Source organism: Panthera tigris, chromosome A2, assembly GCF_018350195.1.
Source record: "Panthera tigris isolate Pti1 chromosome A2, P.tigris_Pti1_mat1.1, whole genome shotgun sequence".
NCBI classification, from domain to species: Eukaryota; Metazoa; Chordata; class Mammalia; order Carnivora; family Felidae; genus Panthera; species Panthera tigris.
This window is the reverse complement of record NC_056661.1, coordinates 22,854,971-22,878,230: the sequence shown is the minus strand read 5'-3', so window position 1 is coordinate 22,878,230 and position 23,260 is coordinate 22,854,971. Positions and strand designations below refer to the sequence as shown.

The 23,260-nt window shown below is 42.5% G+C and overlaps 1 protein-coding gene across 1 annotated transcript in view; it reads right to left on the bottom strand.

Annotated features, from left to right (window-relative positions):
- CACNA2D3 (calcium voltage-gated channel auxiliary subunit alpha2delta 3) overlaps nucleotides 1–23,260 on the bottom strand; it is an 858,555-nt gene that overhangs the window by 442,529 nt on the left and 392,766 nt on the right. The window contains exons 7-9 of the mRNA XM_042979174.1: nucleotides 22,530–22,590; nucleotides 22,287–22,437; nucleotides 10,274–10,348 (exon numbers count right to left, since the gene is read on the bottom strand). Of these exons, the coding sequence (XP_042835108.1) occupies nucleotides 10,274–10,348; nucleotides 22,287–22,437; nucleotides 22,530–22,590 (287 nt within the window). The remainder of the gene's footprint in view (nucleotides 1–10,273; nucleotides 10,349–22,286; nucleotides 22,438–22,529; nucleotides 22,591–23,260) is intronic.

Genomic DNA, 23,260 nt, shown 5'->3' with positions numbered 1-23,260 from the left:
TCTCCTCTTTCAAAAATTTTGAATGAATTTCATCAAATACTGTTTTACTTAAAATCATCTAGCTCTGGCTTCTCAGGATGTCACCAGCATATTATATGGTAAGACCAGAGCTTGATATCACTGAACTAAAGGTACATGACATAATAATCCCAGATGTCACCGTCGAGAAGCCCTTTCATTAGCTGGAAGTCACACTACAGTGGCCACCAGGGAAACAGCCATGAGATGAAAAGGTACGGGTAGGAAAGGATCTCAATTATTTGCTGTCATGAGAACTTGTCAGGAGGCACATGGACATTTTGAGTGAAAGATGAAGCATCGCAAAGGACCTGGCACGCTGCAGTCAGAATTACTGAGCTCAGAGGACGGAAGGCTAGCATCACTGTGCGCACTGCAAATTCCACACAGGTTTAGACAGAAGGTCACAATCCCCCACCCCCATTTCACACACAACATGAGAGAATGGTTCCAAGCTGCCATTCAGGGGATTTCGTCTAAACAAATGAGCACTGTCGACCTGGAATCCGGTAATTTCAACCGCAATCTAATTCAGATTGTTCTAGTTATCTTAAAAGGGAATGAGCTTCACGCTTTTGTTTTTAATGTTTCATGGATCTTCTATTGAAACAAAAAGAAAATCTGATTTTCAGTGAGAATCCTCTCCCAGTGGCTCATCTATTCATTCATTCATTCATTCATTCATTCATTCATTCCTATATGCTTCTACGGAGCATGTATGTATGCTTCTACTGAGCATGTACCTCATAGGTACTGGCCTGGTCACCCACAGTCTTTTCGTTCTGGAACACTAAACAGGTCTGTCCAACAAAGGCCTGCCTTCTAGCCACAGTTACACAGGCCTGGACCATGCTGCTGACTGGGCTGCCCCACACACTGCAGATGGCATTATGCATCCAGGATGGGCATCTGGCCTAACAGAATCCATCAGAGTCCACAGAAGACACAGAGGAGGCAGCCAGGGAGAGGGGGGTGACTCCTGACATCACGTTTAAGGTGCAATGGGTATATACTCTTTCCACCCCAGGACTTTGCGGTTAGGTGAACTGACATAAATTCTCATTTTGCTTTACATGAATTTGTCAGTCTTTGTCACATGACACTGAGTCCTGAACGCACAATGGCCTAACATCAATTTGATGGTAAAAATGGAAATTGGTTCAAATTCACCAAAGGAACACACCTTTATTTTGAAATATCCCAATATTTCAATGAAATAAACGATTTGTCTTCTGAGATTTTCTCCAAATAAAAAAGCCTGTAAGGTAAAAACATTGTAACCTCTTGCTATGAGAAACTGAATTACGACTAGTACTTTTTAAAAGATAAATAAAGCAACCTAACACATTGGATTCACACTGATTTGATAAAGCCCCTTTTAATATCTCCTCATATACTGCAGATTATTTTTAATTAAACTTTCATTTTAAGGTAATTATAGATCCAAATGTTGTCAGAAATAACACAGAGAGACACCATATACCCTTCACCCAGTGTTCTCCAATTACATGCTGCAAAACTACAGAACAATATCACGACCAGGATATCGACACTGATGCAGTCTGGCTATAGAACTATTATGCTACAACAAAGATCCCTCCAGCTGCCCTTTTATAATCCCTCACCTCGCCCCTGCTTCCACCCCTAACCCCAGGCCACCACTAATCTACTCTCCATTTCTATACTTTTGTTATTTCAAGAATGGCATATGAATGGAATCATGCAAGATATATTATTTGGGGATTGGCTTTTTTTTTTATATAACTCACGATAATTCCCAAAGATTCAAAGACTCATCCAAGCTACTGCGTGCATTACTGGTTCTTTTTTTTTTTTTTTCTTTTTTAATTGCTAAATACTGTTCTGTGGCATGGATATATTAGTTTGTTTAACCATTCACCTCCTGAGGGATATCTGGGTTGTTTCAAGTTTGAAGCTATTATGAATAAAGGCTGCTATGAATATCTGCACACAGATTTTTGCGTGAATGTAAGTTTTCATTTGTCTGAGATAAATGCCCAAGGGTGTGATTGCTGGAACACAAAATAACTGCATGTACAGTTTTTATGAGAATCTGCCAAATGTTTCCCAGAATGGCTATACCATTTTACTTTTTAAATGTTTATTTATTTATTTTGAGAGAGAGACAGAGACAGAGAGAGAGGAAGACAGAGAATCCCAAGCAGGCTCCCTGCTATCAGTGCAGAGCCTGACACAGGGCTCGAACTCAGAAACCATCAGATAATAACCTGAGCCGTAATCAAGAGTTGGATGCTCACCCAACTGAGCCACCCAGGTGCCCTGAGAATGGCTATACTATTTTACATTTCTAACAGCCCCATTTCTCCACATCCTGACTAGCATTTTGGGGCTTTATTTTTTTTAATTTTTTAAAAAAATTTTTATTCTAGCCATTCTGATAAGAGTGTAGTGATATCTCATTGGGGTTTTAATCTGCATTTCCCCAGCTAATCATGTTGAATATCTTTGCATGTACTTACTTGCCATCTATCTACCCTCTTCAGTAAAATGTCTCTTCATGTCTTTTGACCATTTTCTAATCAGATTGTTTGTTCTTACTGTTGACTTTGGGTTATTTATGTATTCTCTATATACTCATTCTTTATCAGATATGTGGCTTGCAAATATAACTGGAGAGGATATTTGCAGGCCACATTCACCCTTTCATCAGGGTCTTTCACACAGCAAAAGGTTTTTTTTCTAATTTTAATGAGAGAGATCTATTGTATCAAATTTTCCTTTTATGGATTGTGCTTTTGCTATCAATAGATTCTGAAGATGTTCTCCTATGTTTTTTTAAAGTGTCAAAGTTGTCCACTTTACAGTGAAGTCTTTGATCCATTAAAGTTAAATTTTGTTTAAGTGGGGAGGTTTGGATCGAGGTGAAGTGTTTTTAACTGTTTTTTTTTTTTTATTTGTACATTTTTTGTTTATGGATGTTCAACTGCTCCAGCACCACTTATTAAGGGTAGTCTTTCTCCATTGGATTGTTTTTGCACCATTGTCAAAAATCAGTTGGGCATATTTGTGTGGGTGTATTTCTGTGTTCTTTCTTCTATTCCACTGATTTATATGCTTACTCCTTCATCAACACAACACTGTCATGATTACTGTAACTATAATAGGCTTCAGTGTAGGGTATATTGATTCTTCCTACTTTTATTCTTTCCATGATGGTTTTACTATTCTAGGTCCTGTGCATATGTAAAATTTAAAATACCCTTGTCTATGTCTACAAAAACCTTGCTGGAATTGATAGCAATTGCATTCAACTTACAGATCAATTAGAAAAGAACTAACATCTTTACTATATTGAGTCTTTCTATCTATGAACATGGTAAGTCTTTCCATTATTTAATTAGGCCTTGATTTCTTTCAGGATCATTTTGTAATTTTTATCACACAGAACCTGTACATGTTTTTTTTCAACTTTATTTCTTTGGAACAATTGTAAATGGTATTGGTTTTTAAATTTCAGTTTCCATATGTTTATTGTTAGTATATAGAAATAGGATTGGTTTTGGGGTGTTGATCTTGTATATGTAACTTTGTCTAACTCATTTATTAGTTCAGGTTTTGCCTTTTTGGAAAAGTCTAGGGAATTTTCTACATATATAATCATGTCATCTGAAAATAGGGAGAGTTTAATTTTTTCTTTTCAGAACTGTATGCTATTTAGTTGTTTTCCTAGTTTTATTGTACTGGCTAGAACCTACAACCTTATGTTGAATAAGAGTGGTAAGTGTGGACATGCTTACATGTTCCCAATTGTAAGAGAAAAGGCTTTCAAATCTTTACTGTTAAGTCTGATATGAGCTGTAGGTTTTTGTAGATGGTCGATACCAATTTGAGGAAGTTACCTCTGTTCCTATTTTGATGAGAGGTTTTTGTTTTGTTTTGTTTTTTAATCATGAATGTGTGTTGGATTTTATCAAATGCTTTCTCTGAGTTAATTGCTATGATCATATGATTTTCCATCTCTGGCCTGTTTATATGGTGAATTACATTGATTGACACTGATGTCAAGCCAGACTTGCATATCTGGAATAAATCCTACTTGGTGGTGGTATATTATTCTATAGATATAGATATATACATAGTTAGATTTGATGTGCTAAAATGTTGCTGAGGACTCTTGCTGTAAGTTCATGAGGGTTATGGTTGATAGGTTTCTTTTTCTCATCATGGAGTCTCCCTGGAAGGTAACTATAGGTTTCTTTTTCTGCACCATTTTTGTCTGGATTATCAGGGAACCACTAGACTCATAAAATCAGTTGGAGGGATTTCCCTCCTCTTCTATTTTCTGGAAGAGATTCTGTAAAATTCATAGTAATTCTTTAAAATATTTAGAATTGTCCAGTGAAACCATCTGGGACTTGAGATTTCTCTTTGGAAGTTTTAAATTATGAATTAAATTTCTTTAATTGTTTATAGGATTATTCAGGTTATCTATTACATCTTGGTTGGATCTTAGTAGCTTGTAGTTTTAAGGATTTGGTTCATTTCTCCTAAGTTGTCAAATTCATGAGTGTAAAGTTGTTTGTAATATTCCCTTATTAATAATTTTTAATCACTGCAGTTCTGTAGTGATATTCCCCATTTCATGCCTAATGTTGGTGATTTGTGATGTCTCTCCTTTTATTTATGTCAGTCTTTCTAGAGATTTATTAATTTAAAAAAATTTTTTTGGGGGCACCTGGGTGGCACAGTCGGTTGGGCGTCTGACTTCAGCCAGGTCACGATCTCGCGGTCCGTGAGTTCGAGCCCCGCGTCAGGCTCTGGGCTGATGGCTCAGAGCCTGGAGCCTGTTTCCGATTCTGTGTCTCCCTCTCTCTCTGACCCTCCCCCATTCATGCTCTGTCTCTCTCTGTCCCAAAAACAAATAAACGTTGAAAAAAAAAATAAAAAAAATAAAAATAAAAAAATTTTTTTGAAGAACCGGATTTTGGTGTCATTGATTTTTCTCTGTGGTTTTCCTGTTTCAATTTAACTGATTTTTGCTCTTTATTATTTTCTTCCTTCTGTTTGCTCTGGGTTTAGTTTGGTCTCCTTTTTCTAATTTCTTGTGGTGTGAAGTTAGATTATTAATTTGAGGCTTTCCTCTTTTTAATATAAGGATATAGTGCTGTAACTTTCTATCTCATCACTTGATTGCTTTGTGCCACATCTTTTGATATATTGTCTTTTCATTTTCATTTGGTTTTATATTTAAAAAAAATTTTTTTTAACGTTTATTTATTTTTGAGACAGAGAGAGACAGAGCATGAACAGGGGAGGGGCAGAGAGAGAGAGGGAGACACAGAATCAGAAGCAGGCTCCAGGCTCCGAGCCATCAGCCCAGAGCCCGACGCGGGGCTCGAACTCACGGACCGTGAGATCGTGACCTGAGCTGAAGTCAGATGCTTAACCGACTGAGTCACCCAGGAGCCCCAGGTTTTATATTTTTAAAATTTCCTTCAAGACTTCCATTTGTTCCATGCATTACTTAGTGGTATACTTGATTTCTAAGTGTTTGGAGATTTTTCTGTCATCTTTCTGTTATTGATTTCTAGTTTGATTCCATTATCAACAGAAAGCATGCTCTATATGATTTTAACTCTGTTAAAGTTATTAAGGTTTGTATTTCGACCCTGAGTATGTTTTATCTTGGTGAATGTTCCATGAGTGCCTGAAAAGAATGTGTATTCTGCTGTTGTTGGGTAGAGTGTTCTATAGATGTTATTTAGATCTTATCGGTCGTTCAGTTCTTCTATATCCTTGCCGACTTTCTTTTCAATAGTCTATTAGTTACTGACTGTGAAGTGTCCAAGTCCCCAGCTATAATTGTAGGTTTATCTATTTCTACTCTCAGTTCTATTAGTTTTTGCTTCATGTATTTTGAAACTCCGTATTTGAAACTCTGGTCCAAACACATCTAGCATTGTCATGTCTTCCTGGTGGATTGATTCTTTTATTATTATGTATTGTCCTTCTTTGTCTCTAGTAATAGTAATTTTCTTTGCTTTGAAGGTGGCTTTATCTGATATTGACAGAACCACTCCTGCTTTTTTTTTTTTATTAATATTTGCATGGTATATCTTTTCCATCCTTTTACTTTCAACATATCTATGTCATTGCATTTCAAGTGAAACTCTAGTAGTTGGCATATGATTAGACTTTTTTTTAAATCCACTTGCCAACCTCTGTCTTTTAATCCGTGTGCTCAGACCATTTACATTTAAGATCATTAGTGATACGGCAGGGCTTAAGTCTGTCAATTTATCCTTTTTCCTGTTGTGTCTTATTTTTTACATTCCTATGAGTTACTTTTTAAGTACACTCCCCCCTCTATCCGCAAGTAGAACATTCCTATGAAACTTGTCATAAGCTAAAATGGTGTAAAGAAAAGAAGCAATTACCAATAATTTATATGGAAACTTTTTTGAATGTTCCCAGACCCAAAAATAATCTCCTAGGCTTTTCAGACACCTTAGGACACATCTTGCTAAGAGACACACAAAATAAATGGAGATAAAGCACAGATGCTCACAGACAAGGTTCAAAGCTCTGGAGGCTTCATGCAAAGTTGCGAAGTGTGATTCCTGGGGAAAGAGCTTGGCAGGACTGCTCTCACTGTTCAGGGTGCACCCTGCCTCTATAATAACTCACAGCAAAACAAATGCTGGATGCTATTTTTGCTTTTTGTCTTTCTTTATAAAAGTAAAAATCCTCTTCAGATATCTTTCGGTTAGCAAAAACAGGTGTTAACGTAGGTCTTTTATAAAAGCAAAACGGTGTAAAGTGAACTTTCAAAAGTGGAGGATACCTGTACCTCTTTTCATTGTTTTCTTAATTGCTCTGGGTGTTGTAATATGAATATGTAATGTATCACTGTTGACTGATATCAGCACTTACCACTTTCAGAAAGATGTAGAAATCTTATTTCTAATTAGGTCCTTTTACCCTCCATACTTTAAAAATATAATCGGCTTAAGTGTTTCCTCAGCAACAGTGGCCTCGACATCAGATGATGCTATAATTTCTGCTTCAATTATCAAGTATGACCTAATAATCTCTTGATAATTAGGATACTCTATTACACTTATTCCTATTTTTACCCATTCCAATATCTGTCCTTTTTGAAGATTCAAGCCTCTTTCTGTTATTTCCCTTCTATTTAGGTAACTTCTCTAGCCATTTTTTTTCTGGGTAGGTTTGCTGGTAAAAAATTTTCATAGTTTTCTTTCATCTGCATATGTCTTTATTTCCTCTTCATTCATTAAACATATTTTCACTGAATACAGAGTTCTGGATCGATGGTTGTTTTCCCTGAATACTTAAAAGATGCTATGCCACTTCCTTCTGGCCTCCATGATTTCATATGAGAAGTCTGCTGCCATACAAATAGGTAATCTAAGCAATGTGCCCCTTCTCTCTGTGGCTATCAAGTTATTTCTTCTCCCCTTTTCTAATTATATTTATGATGTGCCCTGCCATGGAGTGACTTGGGTTTATCCTATTTGGAGTCTATTCAGCCTCTTGAATATGTCTGTTTATGCCTTTCACTAATTTTAGGAAGCTTGCAGCCAACATATCTAGTCTTACTCTGCCTCTCCTCTGCTAGGACTTTTGTGCTATGAATGTTAGCTCTTCTGTTATCACTCCACATGTCCCTGAGACTCTGTTCATTTTCTTCCAGTTCATTTTCTCTCGGCTGTTCAAATTGGGTAATTTCTATCGATTTGTCCTGAAGTTTACTGATTTTGTCTTCTGTCATCTCTACTCTACTACTGAGCTGGTCCAGTGAGCTTTCTATTTTGGTGACTGTATTTTTCAGTTCTATAATTTCCATTTGGTTCTGTTTAATAACTTCTATTTCTTTGCTGAGTTTTTTTTTCGCTTGTTTCAAGAGAATTCCTAATTGCTTGTTGAAGCAATTTTATAATTTCAACATCTGATTCATGTCAACATTGGCTTCTGTTGATGGTCTTTTCTCATTCATGTTGTGATTTGCCTGGTTTGGGGAATGACTAGGGGTTTTCGACTGCTTTCTGGGCACGTTAGGTTTTATGTTACAAGACTCTGGATCGTATATAATCTTTTTCCTAGCAGCCAGTCTCTGTGTTGAGGTATAGCACAAGGGCCCAGTGGATGTGGGTGAGGTGGAAGGTCGATTCCTCGTTGAGCCCTGAAGGGGTGGAAAGCTGCCCACTATGGTCATCCCACTGGTGTTTGTGTGCAGTAGTAAAGGTATTGTCAAGAAGGTTTTCTGTTTGAGGCTACCCCCTTCCTGGCTGTTAGGCTAGAAGGAACAGGCTTTTCTTGAATTCTTTTTTTTTTTTTTAATTATTATTTTTGGTCTCTGCCTATTGTAGGTATGAGAGGGAGGGTCCTGGAGTGCTCCATTCAGACAGATGGTGGGAATCAACAAGAAAACCCAGGCAACTCATCTCATTCATTTAAGTCCAGGAAGCTCATCTTCCTTTTTCACCTTCCAGAGTCTTCCTAATCTTGTTTATTGGGTTACCTCCAGGGTTTTTTAGTTGTAAGGGGAAGAATCTGATTGGAATGTGGCTGTTCCTCATTGGCAGAATTAGATGTCTAGATACATTTTTATATTCAAAACTGCTCCAGTCTTCAATATTCACACATTTCCAAAGACAGGTTTAAATAAATGCTTAGCCTGCTTTATCTAACAATCTTTTTTGCCTTTCATAAGACTCCATACATCCAAATATCACACTGCTCCTTGTTTATTTGGGAAGCAATCTGAAGGGAGGCCGTGACCATTTTAAGCATCTTTTCTAAATTTTTATTTATTTACTTTAGACAGGGTGGGGGGCAGAGTGAGAGAGAAAGAATCTTAAGCAGGCTCCACACTCAGCACAGAGCCCGATGCAGGCTTGATCCCACAACTCTGGGATTATGACCTGAGCTGAAATCAGAAGTCAGACACACAACTGACAGAGCCACCCACGCACCCCAAACATCTTTTCTATTTAATGTTGCAGGCAACATCACTGGACACCTATCTGAGGCTCTGGAGGATATTCCAAAGCTATAATATTGGGAATGGGGCAGAATCCAGACCCAGGCAATGGTCAAACAAGGGGAAGGTCCCTAGGAAAGTTTGGCTATAGGTTTAAATCATTCATTCCCTACAAAGTGACCATGAACAAACATTCCCTGGATACACCTGCTCTTTGAGCTACAATGCACTTCTTCTACCCTCCTAACATAAAGCCTATTACAGTGTTTCTTGCCCCTCAAATTGAAGCTTGGACATTAGCTCTGGTATAATTTTTCCTTTTCACTCTGTGTTCTAGCTGGAATGAATTTCTCCTAATCCTCTGTTGTTCACTCCCTCAGAAATGCCACCTGCACCTAAGATGGCACCAATGCCACTCCCTGCCCACTTGAGCCACGAGGGGTCTCCCCAGCACAGGCACAGCACTTCACAGAAACCTACCCTGGCAGTGCCCTGAGCCACCTCGTGGGAATCTGCTCTCCAGGAGAGGAGCAGCCCGTCATGGCAAATACAACGAAACAACACGAGTAATGGCAGCTGTGTGTCCTAGGAGGTGTGATATTGTTGCTACACAGCTAATTTGACCTAAATTGTCACCCGGCCCTGTAGGGGGTGCTATGGTGGTAGCTATAGTGGTCTGTACTCATAAGTTTAAAGATGGATAAGGGGAAAAAGGATTTATTTTATAGAAACCTATTCTGGGCATTTTCCCAGAATGCTCCAATAGGAAGAGAAACTTTTGCCCCATTTCCCAAGGTCCTCCTTTAACACATCCTTCATTTGTTCCAATGCTCAGAGCACTGAACACACAGCAGTGAGCAGACATCATCCCTGTCCTCATAAAGCTTACCTTCTAACCTGGGAGACAAGTTACCCCCATAGATACCCCAACGATTATTTAATCAACTGTAGGAAGAGCAACAACAGATTTAACAAGTGGGTTCAATTTTCTTTGAAATCTCAGCAAAAGCTATTTTCTTTCAATGGTTTCAACATAGGTATCAAGCATGACACAGGACGTACATAGAGCAAGAAAAAGTAAATCAATGCAAGTATTTCAGAACTACTGAGCTTCTGAACTCAATGTAATTATTTTATTGCCATGATTAAAGGCAATACATTTGATGAGTTCCTAAAAAGTAGAACAGAATTCGCGTCAGCCACTACCGTGAGGGAGAGTAGGCCATGCCATGACCCCTGATGCACCTGCCCAGCCACAGACCCTACCTCCTTGTTTGTCCTGTCAGCTTGCACCAATGTCCCGTTCAGGCAAGGTTCCACGTAGTGAAGCTCCTCATTATACTGCAAAGAGATGAAATAGCCAAGAGAACACAATTAACCATTTTAGTGGTACCAAATAACTTAAGGATACATGCCAACAAACAAAGAAGCAACATAACTAGGGGTTCGATTCGTTCACATAGGTGACTTTCTCAATCGGTGCCCCTATATAAAATTGTGCTTAAGTGCCCAATATTCTTTCCTTGTTTGAGGAAGGAAGTTCTAGAGCATGTGCTGATATATGGCAGTGTTCAGGGTGTATACAGTTAACTGACAGTCCTTCAGGAGTGGCTCCAAACACTGGGGCTCCGTGGCCATGACTGACAGTGCATGATCCAGGTGGGATCTAAAGAGCATTCCAGACTTGGGTGGATATAGCTCCAGCTCCTGTCTTTGGTTTTATGGAGCCAAAGGACCCGTGTGTGGGTCACACATGAGTGACAACAGAATTGAGGAAAGGAAAGGACCTTGATATTCCCCGGTCACTCTGGGAGGCTCTGTGAGTATGGGTCAGAGCACTGCTCATGAGCAGTGACACCACCTTCCACACAGGCCAATGCCGACCTTCCCATTATTTTTTATCCCAGAATACCCAGAATATGACCATTTGTTTTTGTCCAAACTCACAACTAGGGAGTGGAAATTTGAGTGCTCTTATCTTCACTTCTCTCATCAAGCATGATTCTCTGCACTGTGGCGAGGCTGGATCCTTCTAAAACACAAATCGGATCATGCCGCATCCCGCCAATCCCATTCACACTTTCCACTGCTCTGCAAATCAGCCTTCCCAGGGTACAGTAGGGCTCTGGACACTTGGCCCTGTTGACCTTCCCAACTTCACTCATTCATTATCCCTCCCTAGAGACTTGGCACTGGCAGCCCTAACTCCCTTCCTGTCCTCTGATATATCCCATCTTGTCCTCCCACACAGGGCCCTCTGCCTGGAGCCTTGCTCCAGCATCTCCCAGCTGATTCCCATTCATCCTCTGGATCAGCTCATTCCTGCCTCCTCTGGGAAGCAGCATGTGGTGTAGGTGAGGCTCCTCTCCTGTAAACTCCCAAATCCTAACAGCCTGGTGCCTGGATCCCTCACCACAGGTGGGGCCACACCGTAAGGGTCCATATCCGGTTCCTCAGTATGTCCCCTAGTGACAACGACAGGGGTGGGCCCACAGTAGGTGCCCAACTACAACGTATTCAAATGAGTGTCATCATGTTTCCACTGCAGCGACCAAAAACCCAGCCCAGAGCTCCAGAGGAAGGGAACCAGAACCACCTCTCACAGGCCCAGCTCTCAAGCAAAGTCTGGCTAAGGGGTTTGGACTTGAAGTGTGTGGAGTGAGGACCATGGAGGGCTATGCACAGGGAAGTGGGGGAAATAAAGAGATGAGCTTGGGCCCACCGCTTCTGGACACACTACAGGGACAGACTGAAGAGGGCCAGAACTACAGCTGCTACAACAGTGACAGAGATTATCCTGTTTCAGTGCCGAGGTGCTTGCTAATAAGCAAGTAGGAGCAGTGATAATACTGATATATGCAACTCACTGTTACTGAGCCCTGACTCCACCTGGGCACAGACTAGACTTCATTCACGGGACACCTCAACCTCATGTGGTAAGCCCTTCCAATTACTCCCCCTTCACAGATGGGGAAACCAGGGCAAACCAAGGATGGCCAACTTGCCCAAAGTCCCTGGGGAGTAAACAAGGGGTGCAGTCCTAATTCAAACCCAGGTAGTCTGACCTTATAGCTACTGACCTGAGGACCTGAAAGCCCCCAATTTCTCTTCTCTGGCTCCCAAGATTCTATGCTTTCTATCAGTCTGACTTTTGCTCCCTCTTTAATCTTTGTTCTTAGTCACAGAAAAGCACTTGAAAAATTGTCGCTCAATGGTCATAGAGCTTAGATCTCCTCTGAGGAGGCATGGACCAAAAAAAAAAAAAACAAAACAAAAACACATTTACACGATTCTGAAATTAGCCCTTGACAAATGGGACCAAGACTTTCAGTCCACAAATGGAACATCATCTGAGGATCCAGGAAGCAATTCACAGTCCAACCTGAAGAAGAGTCTCTCCAACGTTCCCAGTCCATATTGGACTGAGGCGGGCAGGTGTTGAAAAAAGCAGCTATTTCCCCGTCCTCTGTCTCCCTTGCTGACTGAGCTGGTTGAGAGTGACAAGATGCCCATTCTTAAAGCCTGAAGCAAAACCAGACTTAGCCAATCACATCTATCCCATCCTCCTCTGCTGAAAGCATGCTTTCCTAGCTTGTCTTGAAGCTAGAGATGGTCCCTTGATTCATTCCCAGCCAACAAAATGTAAGGGTTCATTTTCTGCAAAGTTTAATGAGTTTTTTTCTTGTCATTACGGGAAAACTCTCCTCTACCCAATGCCTTCCTTCTCTCCTTCCTTCCCATTTGGGATGCCATTGTGGGGTTGTAGCAGTCATTGTGCAACAATGGGGTGACCAGATTAAGAATGGAGAGCAAAGGTCAGGAAGATAGAGCCAATGTGGGTCCTTGAGGACACTGTTGAAGCATCGTACCAAACCTGCAGCCACCCTGCTCCACATCTCTTCCGTGAGATCATATGAGATGCCTATATGCTAAAGCAGCCTTTATTCAGGTGTCCTATACCTTGCAGTCCCAAACTTCCCAGTTCCATTTTCCACGTAAATTTTAAACTTCATCTACATTCTGCCGAATACATATCATCAATATTGATTCCTGGGGTTGTGTACTCAGGTGGGAGTCAGGACACTTGGGTCCACATCCTGCCCTGCCATGTACTCCCTGTGTGGCCTTGGGAAAGTCACTGAACCTTGGGTCCCAGATTCGTATACATAAGAAGGTGCTAATTCATCTTCTGTTTACCCTCCAGGGGTTCCTGTGAGGATCCAATGAGGCAACAGACCTGAAACAACTTGGCTAGTGTAAAGGTCCGTGCATGTGGGGGGCTGCAGAGGGGGCTGGAAAGTAAAGAAGACCAAAATGTTCTTGCCCTCATCAGGGAGGAACATGTGCAGTAATCAAAACCATGCTCGCCATCGCTGTGTGAGCCGTGGCCACAGTGGAGGAATCTGCTCTTCTGAACCCCCGCCAGCTTGTTAGTGGCATCATCCAAGCTTGCAGTTGACTAATTTCCCTTGACTGCATCAGGATAAAGCTATGCTGAGCAATCTGGTGTGTATCACCAAAGGGAGCTGGGCTCAGCCGTCCGTGTGAGGGAACGGTGCACACCAGGCAGCTGTGCCGAGGAGGCCCATGGGCCGTGCGTGCTCACCATGCTCGCCGCACTACCCACTGCTCCTCCCTAGGGGAACGCCAAGGGCGCCCTGTATGTGAAACTGCTTCCACGCTCCCAGCAGCTCGCCGTTGGGAAACCTTCCAGTTCCTACAGTTTAATGGATGTTCTCTGGATTTCTACTTTGTGAAACGATGATGTGGGATGGCCAGATCAATTCACAACTGAAGATCTGGTCAACTCCAGCCCTAAGATCCAACGGCCTGATAAACAGCTCTCCTTCGCCCCTACTTAAACAATCAGACATCATTAGTCTAAAAAAGAAATGGATGCAGTGCACACCGTCATCACTGGCCAGGTAGAATTCTCTTCTGCCATTTGCTTTGGCACGCTCCCACTGCTAGGAATGAACCCTAGAGAGGCGCTCAGCCATCTCTCTCTCTCCCCCCAAAGTGGGTAGTCCTTCCTGTAAATCTCGGGGAAATGGGAAGAGTGTCTTAGCACGGTGGGAGAGAGCTGAGGCAGCCCCGGAGATGGTCAAGCCAGTCCACCAACTACGTACTAAGAAGGTAGACAAAGAATTTTCACCCCTTAAAGAGCTAGGACTGCCACATGGTCACATCTGTTTCTTTCTCCCCTTCTCCTTCCTTGCTGGCTCTCCTCTTCTGATTCACACAAGGGTAGAGCAGTAGAGCTAAAGCAACAGAGGCAGACAGCCCCGAGTTCAAATCCTGGCTCTGCCACACACCAGCCGGGTGACCTTGGCCAAGGCTTCTCAGCTCTCTGAGTCTCAGTATTTGTGTTGGGGAAATGGGAATTGTAACTGGATTTCCCCCCGTGAACTCACTGTGAGGATGAAAAGAGGTAAGTGGGGAAATGGGAATTGTAACTGGATTTCCCCCCGTGAACTCACTGTGAGGATGAAAAGAGGTAAGTGGGTGAAGAGTCAACACAGAACTCAGCATATAAGAAAGAGGAAGACGGCATCTGGATGCACAAGCACAAGGAACCAAGAAAATATATACGTGAGTGTCATGTGTGCTACGAGAGAGAAAGACCAACAGATGTGGCCTCCAACTGGAGCTGACATTTGCTGAGTAGGAAGGGGGTGTTGAGGACAGGGGTCACAGGCCCCGACCTCCCCTGGAGAGCGAGGCGCTGCGTTCGTTGGACATAAGTGCTGCGGCCATAGGCCCACGTGACTGTCTAAATAAATACCCAAGATGGAAACCACCACGGTGCATGGCTGCACACTGTCCCACTCCATGCCACACTCTGAACCCTCTCAGTGACGGGGGTCTGTGGCAGACATGGAGTCAAGACAGTGCAGCTGGCTTACTGCCAAATCCCCTCCCAGGAAGGCATCTGCCACTGGGCCCTTTGTTCCTTTGTTTGTTCACTGAATAGTAACTAACCTGCTAGGTGCCATAAAACATAAAACACTGACTAAACTTGCACGTGAACATCATTGCAGAGTTCTCATGAGCCACTTTTTCCTACTTGTATCCATAAAAGAATATGCTCATTACATCCAAAGATATTGCTTTGGAAGATACTGTTTCTCCTTTTCATGATAAAAAGTGCATATCTATGATGCTGCCATGGTCCATCCAAAAAACAAAACCAAGCTTGATGTAAACCCGTGGTCTTCTTCAGGGATTAGACTACCACCCACTCTTCTCTCCTCTCGGGAACTGTTCCTCCCGTCCTCCCAGGCCAACCACACAACTCTGGGCTCTGACAGTGAGGACATGTCACCACCTGCCTTTTCCTTCCTTCTGCACAACCCCGGTAGGCATTCGTTACCTCTGTCATTTTAAAGACACAGCAAAATCCTCAATGGGAAGTTTAATGATCTGAAATAGGAAAGGCGAGGTTTAGGTTTCATTAAATGAATGGCCGGAATGTGCTGGAGGAGGATCTAAAAATAAGGAGTTAAGTGGGCCGGGCTCGCCCACCAAGGCTCACACAAGTTTTGGCACTGGTGTAGGATCGTGCCACATGTTGGCTCACGAAAATCGAAGCCTAGAGCCCAGGAGTGAAAACCAGCTGACTCTGGGCTCTGGATGATATTGAGAACTCAACCCTACTTCGTGCCGGAAGCTGGGCTGGAGGATGAAAGCAATGGAGCTTCCAGGCCTAACAGAAGAAGACCATTAACTGCCTAAAAAAGAGGATGAGGGGAGACCTAATCAAGAAGGGGAAAACTTTAGGGGGATGTCCCTATACATCACTCTGCAGCTGACCCTCCACGTCCTCCGCTGCCTCCAGGTAGAGTTCCAGTTCTTCGTGTGGGTTGGTCTGGCCTGCCTCTCTCAATCCAGCCCCGTTCTTTTTATCATCAACCCCCCCCCCAGCCCTCACCCCAGCCACCAACTCCACCTCCCACATTCCCCACCCCCCTTCCAATGAGTCCAGAAAATAAGCTCCTTTCAGGTGTTCCCACCAGGCCCAGCCCTTCAGGCCCGTACTTCCGGGGGGTTGGAGAGGAGTGACTACCTCCTGCAAAGAGCAACTTCCTCCTCACCTGTGCATTCTCCCCGCCTATCCCATCCCCTGCAGAAGCCCCCTACCTTATTGTTCCCTTAGTCATCACTTTTTCTAAGACACCATCACTGAGTCCCCAGCCTGCCCAGCTCTGTGCCCTCCTAGAGCCCCTCATTGCACCCTCAAAGATCACACTGCTCCGACTCTGCCCTGAGCACCTGCTTCCTGGATGTCTCTCTCCATACCCAACACTCACACACACAAAACCTCAAGGTCCACAACCTGTCTTCTTTAGTTGCAAAGGCAGCCTTAGTACTTAACACTTCACTCTTAGCACTCAATAGTATTTGTTGAAAGAATAAATAATCAGAACAAAGAGATGAAAGACAAAGATATAGAGAAGATTATGGAGGGAAAAGAGGCACAAACCTAGGGGGTTAAAACTGACACAGAGGAAACAACAAAAAACAACAAAAAAAGAGAATCTCTATCCCTTTCAAAAAACAGATAAACAAAAAGTAAATGAAGTAAGTGGGTACATTTTAGAGAATCCTAAGTTACACACACACACACACACACACACACACACACACCCCAAACCACAGAATTACAAGGCTGGCATGCTCATGCAGGGCAAGAAACTGATGCAGAATTGCTGGAACTCCATTAAATATTTATACGGTTTTATTATTGGGTGCGCTTTTGATTAAATAACCTTTCGAATGAAAATGTGTAGGGTTTATGTAATGAAGCAGATGAGCCCACAGTATTTTCAGCAGTACAGGCATCCCAGGGATCTTCTGCATTAGAGGAGCTTCCTGTGTAATTTGAAACACAACTGGACGTAATTAGTAGTACAGAACAAATGAGCACTGAAAGAAAATACCAGCCTCATACTTTTAATACGGAATCGATTACTTGAAAGAGTAAATCCGTAGCAGACAAAGCACTGGAGGAACGGTTCTAAAGAAAATTCTGCAAATTAAAACCAGGGCACCAGAAAGTTCTGGGTTGAACTAACAAATGGTGCTCTTCTCTATTCAACTCGGCACAAACACAGGCTGCAGGAAGCATTTAAATTGATTTAACAATATCAGTCCAGTTAATACTGTGTTCGTTTAATGCATGGCTTAGGCTTCTGTAAAACCATTTTTCAAATTTCAGCATCGGACAGAATTAGCACCCTCATTTTTATGATAATATTGTTAATTTAATGCATGGCTTGTAGTTAGACTTCAAAGCAAATCAGAAAAATATGCCTTTTCTCTTGTCAGTGACATCTATCTTCATGCACCAGTGGTTTGACCTTAAATTTTAACTTTGGCTGCACAAAATCACTCTCTTATTTCTTATATTCTTTTATAATTCACCCATTTAGTTCATCAGTCTTAGATTTTGCAATACCCTGTCCGTGAAAGCTAAAACAGTTTCTAACATTATCGTTTCACATTTACTCTCTGGAAAGACCTGAATTGAAAGCTTTTCAGTATAATATATAAGATGCATTTAGCCAATGAGCTTAATACAAACACGCACACGTGCACACAGGACTGACACAGCCAAGGAAAGACTCTTACTATTTACATCTTCTCCCCCCTTCCCTTATTAAGGCACTGAAAACCAAGTGGCAACGATGAAGTAGATCTGTATAAACAAATACCTAGGATGCACATGGGCTTCCAACACTGAAAAACAAGAGTGTATTCTTTACTTCTCTCTGAAACTCTGAAATGTCTCCTCAAACATCTACCCAACGAGCAGGAGAAAGTGGACAGTATAATGAAGGGTGAAATGATCATGTCCTCTCCCATAAATGGACTCCAGCTGACAAGAACAGGGCACTCAAACAGATTTGCGGGGCATTCTGGATGGAGTTTCAAACCTCCCATTGTCCTGCACGTACAAGAATCTGCAGCAGGGTCTCCCTCTAGGCGGAGGCAAGTAACCATTCTCAACAGACTGAAAAACCTACATACACCATCTTACTCGAGTAATTTTACCAGCGTAGAAACCGAAGGTAATGGAGGAAAAAAACACCACCATGATGTGGCAAGGCAACATTGGTGAAACATATTTAGGATTGAGAGAGACAATTCAAGGGAATGAACATGGACGTTTGCCAATTACAAATCCACTATTTAGAACTCTCAAAATGTTGGCGTCATGGACTGAATGTTTGTGCGCCCTCCCCACAGTTTCATGTTGAAGCCTTAACCCACAATGTGGAGATGGGGCCTTGGGAGGGGATTAGGGCTAGGTGAGGTCATGAGGATGGGGCTTCGTAACTGGCACCTGCGTGAGAGGAGACAGGATAGAGCTGGCTCCCTCTTTCTCTCTCTCTCCGGGAACATACACCATGAGAAGGTGAATGGCTGTCAACGAGCCAGGAAGGGAAGCCTCACAGAAACCAAACCCTACTGGACCTTGATATTTGACTTTCCAGCCTGTACAACCGTGAGAAAATAAATTTCGGTTGTGTAAGCTACCCACATTATGGTATTTTGTTACAGCGGATGGAGCTGAGTACTAAAGGCATACCTTGTTTTATTGTGCTTCCCAGAGTCTGCGTTATTTTCACAAGGTTACTTTCTGAAGGTTTGTAGCAATTTTCTGCAGGGCAAATCTGTGGGCACCATTTTTCCAATAGCATTTGCTGACTTTGTGTCTGTCTGTCACATTTTGGTAATTCTCGCACTATTTCAAACTTTATTATTACTATTATTATATTTGTTATGGTGATCTGGGATCATCAATGAAAGCTCAGATGATGGTTAGCATTTTTTAGCAATGAAGTATTTTTAAATTAAGGCACATTGGTTTTTAGACCCAATGCTATTGCATACTTACAGACTACATTGTCATGTAAACATAACTTTTATATGCACTGGGGAACCAAAAATTTGCCTCGTTTTATTGCGATATTCACTTTACCACAGTGGTCTGGACCCAAACCCGCCATACCTCCTAGGTATGCCTGTGCAGTTTCTAAGTGTGTAACCATTATAAGACCCTACTTAGTGGACATTCTCGTAATACCTAAGTATATGCATGCCTCTTGGTGCAGCAATTCCACTTCCAGATATTATTCAATAGAAGCACACCCAACCCTGCAAGAATCCATGCCCAAGTCCATTCTCTGCAGCACTCTCGAGCAGAAAAGAGACCCAGAACAGCATGACGTCCACCAAAGGGGGACTGGTTAAATAATTAATGTCAACTACAGGGTGATGAAATGCTCTGCTCTTCAAATACACTTGCTTACAATAAAAGCATAGAAGCAAGTTGCCGAGTATTCTGGAAAACAGGATTCTACTGCTGGGGAAAAATTACGTATGTTCATATACTTGGAAAAACTTGGAATATGTGGCAAACAGCAAGAGAATAGCAACTTTTCTGATTGTTTAAAATTTTTACATAAGTTGCCTGTAATAAAACAATCAACGTGTAAAAGTCACTGTTAATTAGTGGTTCCTTTTCTCATCCTGGGGCTTTTAATATAAATTCACTAAAGAATTTGATCCATTCTCTTACCCCTTAGGGGGACAGCCTTCACAATTTTAGTATCGAGGCTTCAAATAAAAAAGTTCAGAGTATCTTCCTAATTGTCCAAATAATTATGTAAATGGTCTTGAAGTTGATCATTTATGTTGAAAACTAACAAGCAGATGTACAGTGAGGGTTAATGGGACCTCTAATGGGTTTCTTTATATAAGGGGACAATTTGGGGTAAAAAAAAAAATAATTAATTTTCTTCCTTAACTATTCTATAATAACTAGCATGTCTGCTTTTAATTATCTTAATCACTCCGTCTTCATTATTGGGTTGACACTGTTTGTATATCTTAATGAACTTACAGAGATTATTTCAATCGATTGGTTTTGTTAACAGAACAATAAATCCTGACTGATAAAGGATCCACAATGTAATTAGTTAGCACTTCTTATTATGCTAATTTCTGATACTTCTGTAATGAGTAATTAAAGATTAATAAGAAAGATAGTCCCAAATTAGCTGCTTCTTATCTGTAAATGCTTCAGGATGTGTGGGGATCAGGCTACATTTGCATATTCACAATGAGACTGGTAACTAGAGTAACTTTTCTGAATTTAGAAACCCAAAGTTCTGTCTGAAAGTTTCCTTAAAGAACTGTGCCCTGGGGCCATAGAATTTCACAGCAAGATGTTTGAGTCACTCAACTATGATCTCTTCACTTCTGCTCAGGAAGCAGGATGAGGTAAAGCCAGACAGCTTCTGAGTTTTTACTGGGCCACTTTTTCTGGCTGTGTGACCTCTAGCTGGTATCTTTATTATTCTTTTTATTATTATTATTATTATTATTATTATTAAACTTATTTTAAGAAAGCGAGAGCCTGCACATGCAGGCAGTGGGGGATGGGCGGGGGGGGGAGGGGCAGAGAGAGAGGGAAACAGAGAATCCTAAGCGGGCTCCATGCTGACAGCACAGAGCCCAACGTGGGGCTCAAACTCATGAACCATGAGATCATGACCTGAGCCAAAATCAAGAGTTGGACATTAACCGACCAAGCTGCCCGGGCACCCCTAGATGGTAGCTTCTACCTGTCAGTTCCTCTGTGTCCATGCCCCAGAGCTGGGGCGAAGATCCCATGAGATCCCCCACATGGGGCACTCATGAGAGCTGGCATAAGGTGGGCGAGGCAGCTGCAGGGATTATCCTTTCAGCAGTATTTACACTCTTACTATTTCCCAGGCACTGTCTCGGGCACTGGGTATAGTTGAATAAATAAACAAGCCTAACCCCTGCTCCCATGGAATCTATTGTTCTCCTTCTCTTCCTTTTCTTCTTTAGGGCTTTTAAAAATCTGAAGCTACAAATCATGGTGGCCCACAGCTGTGCCTTCCTGCTCAGTCTCATCAGAAGCATGTGGGCAGGACACTAATTCGAGCCATTTAAGTGCCATTTAAACACCCGTGCCCTCTGCCTCGCCAATAAAAGTAGGCTCTGTGCCCATGCAGAAGGCTGCCTAGATACAGGATCCCATGATGACACATCTGCTCAGGAGCCTGGGGAAGCCACACAGACCACAGCAGGGCCATGCTTGGAGCCTGTCTGCACTACTCTTCAAACAACACCCTTTCTTTCATGTCCTGCCATTGGGGAGGGGGGGGGGCTCCTGTGCCACAGCTCAGGTAGTCCTGGCAGCAACTCTGCAGGTAATGTGATTACTCAAGCTTCAGCTGACAGTTTGCCTCAAGATGTGCAGCTTGCTGTATGGGACAGAACTATTCAAAACTAAGTCCCGACCCCAAAGCACACGCTCTGTTCACCACACCACGCTGCCTTGACTGACTTTTGCAGCCACTCAGTGTCCTAGGCAGAGGTGGGGCGGCAAAGCACAGGTGACTACTAGGCAGGAGCTCCTGGTAAAGTACTCAGGGAAAAGAAGCAGGCTTGTTGTGGCTATAGTTTTTGGAAAAAGAGTAGGAGGGACATAAGGTGCGTGATGAGACTCACACCAGAGAATTGGGGAGAAGAGGAAAAAGAGCTGGAGATGGAATTCAGAAGCCATTGCTCCTTTCCAGGAAGCATGTTATTACTATCCTGTTTGGGTCCCGGGTCTCCCCCCTCCCCGTTCTATAACCCTGGGCAAGTCACTGACCCTCGCAACCCCAGCAGCCTCATCGGAGAAAATGCAAAAACCATGCTAAAATTGCCGTGAGGAACAAAAGATCATGCAAATATGAAGGGTAAGCGAATGGCATTCAGTATGCACTTAATAAACGCACTTTTGTTTATGAAGCTGAGACAAAGGGTTCTGTGAGCCTTAAACAGCTCTCTACAGTGTAGTTGTTTTGTCATCGTGATTAGTATTCCTATCATGGTCTTCAGACCAAACCAGCTTAAAGTTAATCTCCACTAGCCGTCTGAGGAATATCTTGCAAGACCTAATTCCCCAAGGTTCTGAAAAGGTTGGCTCCCCAGGAAAACCAAATCTGGTGCTACTCTTCCAGATGGCAGTGCCTGAGTGCGAGGTGAGGAGAGGAAATGTGCTCAACTGCTTTCCCAGACTCTGAAAGCCATTCCAACATCGTGATTCAGGGAGCTCACATGGGGCTAACTGGTCCTCACCTCGGGCAGGACTTCTAATGTTGTGTGTACAAAAGCAATGAGAATGTGAACCGGTTGCTGCTAAAAGATCAAATGAACCCAAAGCGCAGAGAAAGCACAAAACAGCTGCACTCACAGCAATTATGTTGAAAAAGTCATCATCCCCCAGCGTATCCAGAATAGATGAGACGGTTTGCTTCGCAATAGTCAGACGGAGCCCTTTCATGCTGCCACTGACGTCCACTAAAATGACCACGTCTTTCGGAGAAGTCGCTGCTTGGATGTACCTAGGTCAGGGGAAAATTAAGCAAAAAATGAATTACGAACCTCTCCACAAGTTCTCTTTAAAAAGTAACTAAGAGTTTTGACCATTTCCTACCATTTTCGGTTCCTGCAGTCAAAGGCAATGACTCCATTCTCATCTGGTTCCCATTTAATCCCTAGAAGAAAAATAGAGTTATGAGAAACCCAGGAACTCCAAATATTTATTCATAGCATTTCAAGGCTGCTCTGCTTTGCTGATTGAACAGACAGGGTGAAAAATCACATGCAATGACCAGCTCATCACATGCTCCATCACTGGCTCAGGGAAGGTGCTTCAGGGCTAGAACACTATAGCAAACATGGCCTTAGCTCAGTTGCTTTAAGGCCTGCTGGAGAGTGGGGACATCTTCAGTAACGTTTGTCTCTCAGGGAAGGACAGGACTCCAGCCCCTTCCCGTGGCTAATGATGAAATTAGCCAACGTCATTTCTCACTGTCCCGCAAGTTGTTGAACCTGGCAGCATCACTCATAGACTTCGGGGCAGAGTCAGGCCATGTCTCTGGGTCCAGGTAACGCAATGTGTGTAGCATGGCAGGTAGGAGCTCAATACATTTCCATCTTAGAATATACACAGGCCTGGGGCGCTTGGGTTGCTCAGTTGGTTAAGCGTCCAACTTTGGCTCAGGTCATGATCTCATGGTTTGTGAGTTCAAGCCCCGCGTCGGGCTCTGTGCTGATAGCTCTTCAGATTCTGTGTTTCCCTCTCTCTCTCTGCCCCTCCCCTCCCCTGCTCGTGCTCTGTCTCTCAAAAATAATAAATAAACATTTAAAAAAAAAGAATATACA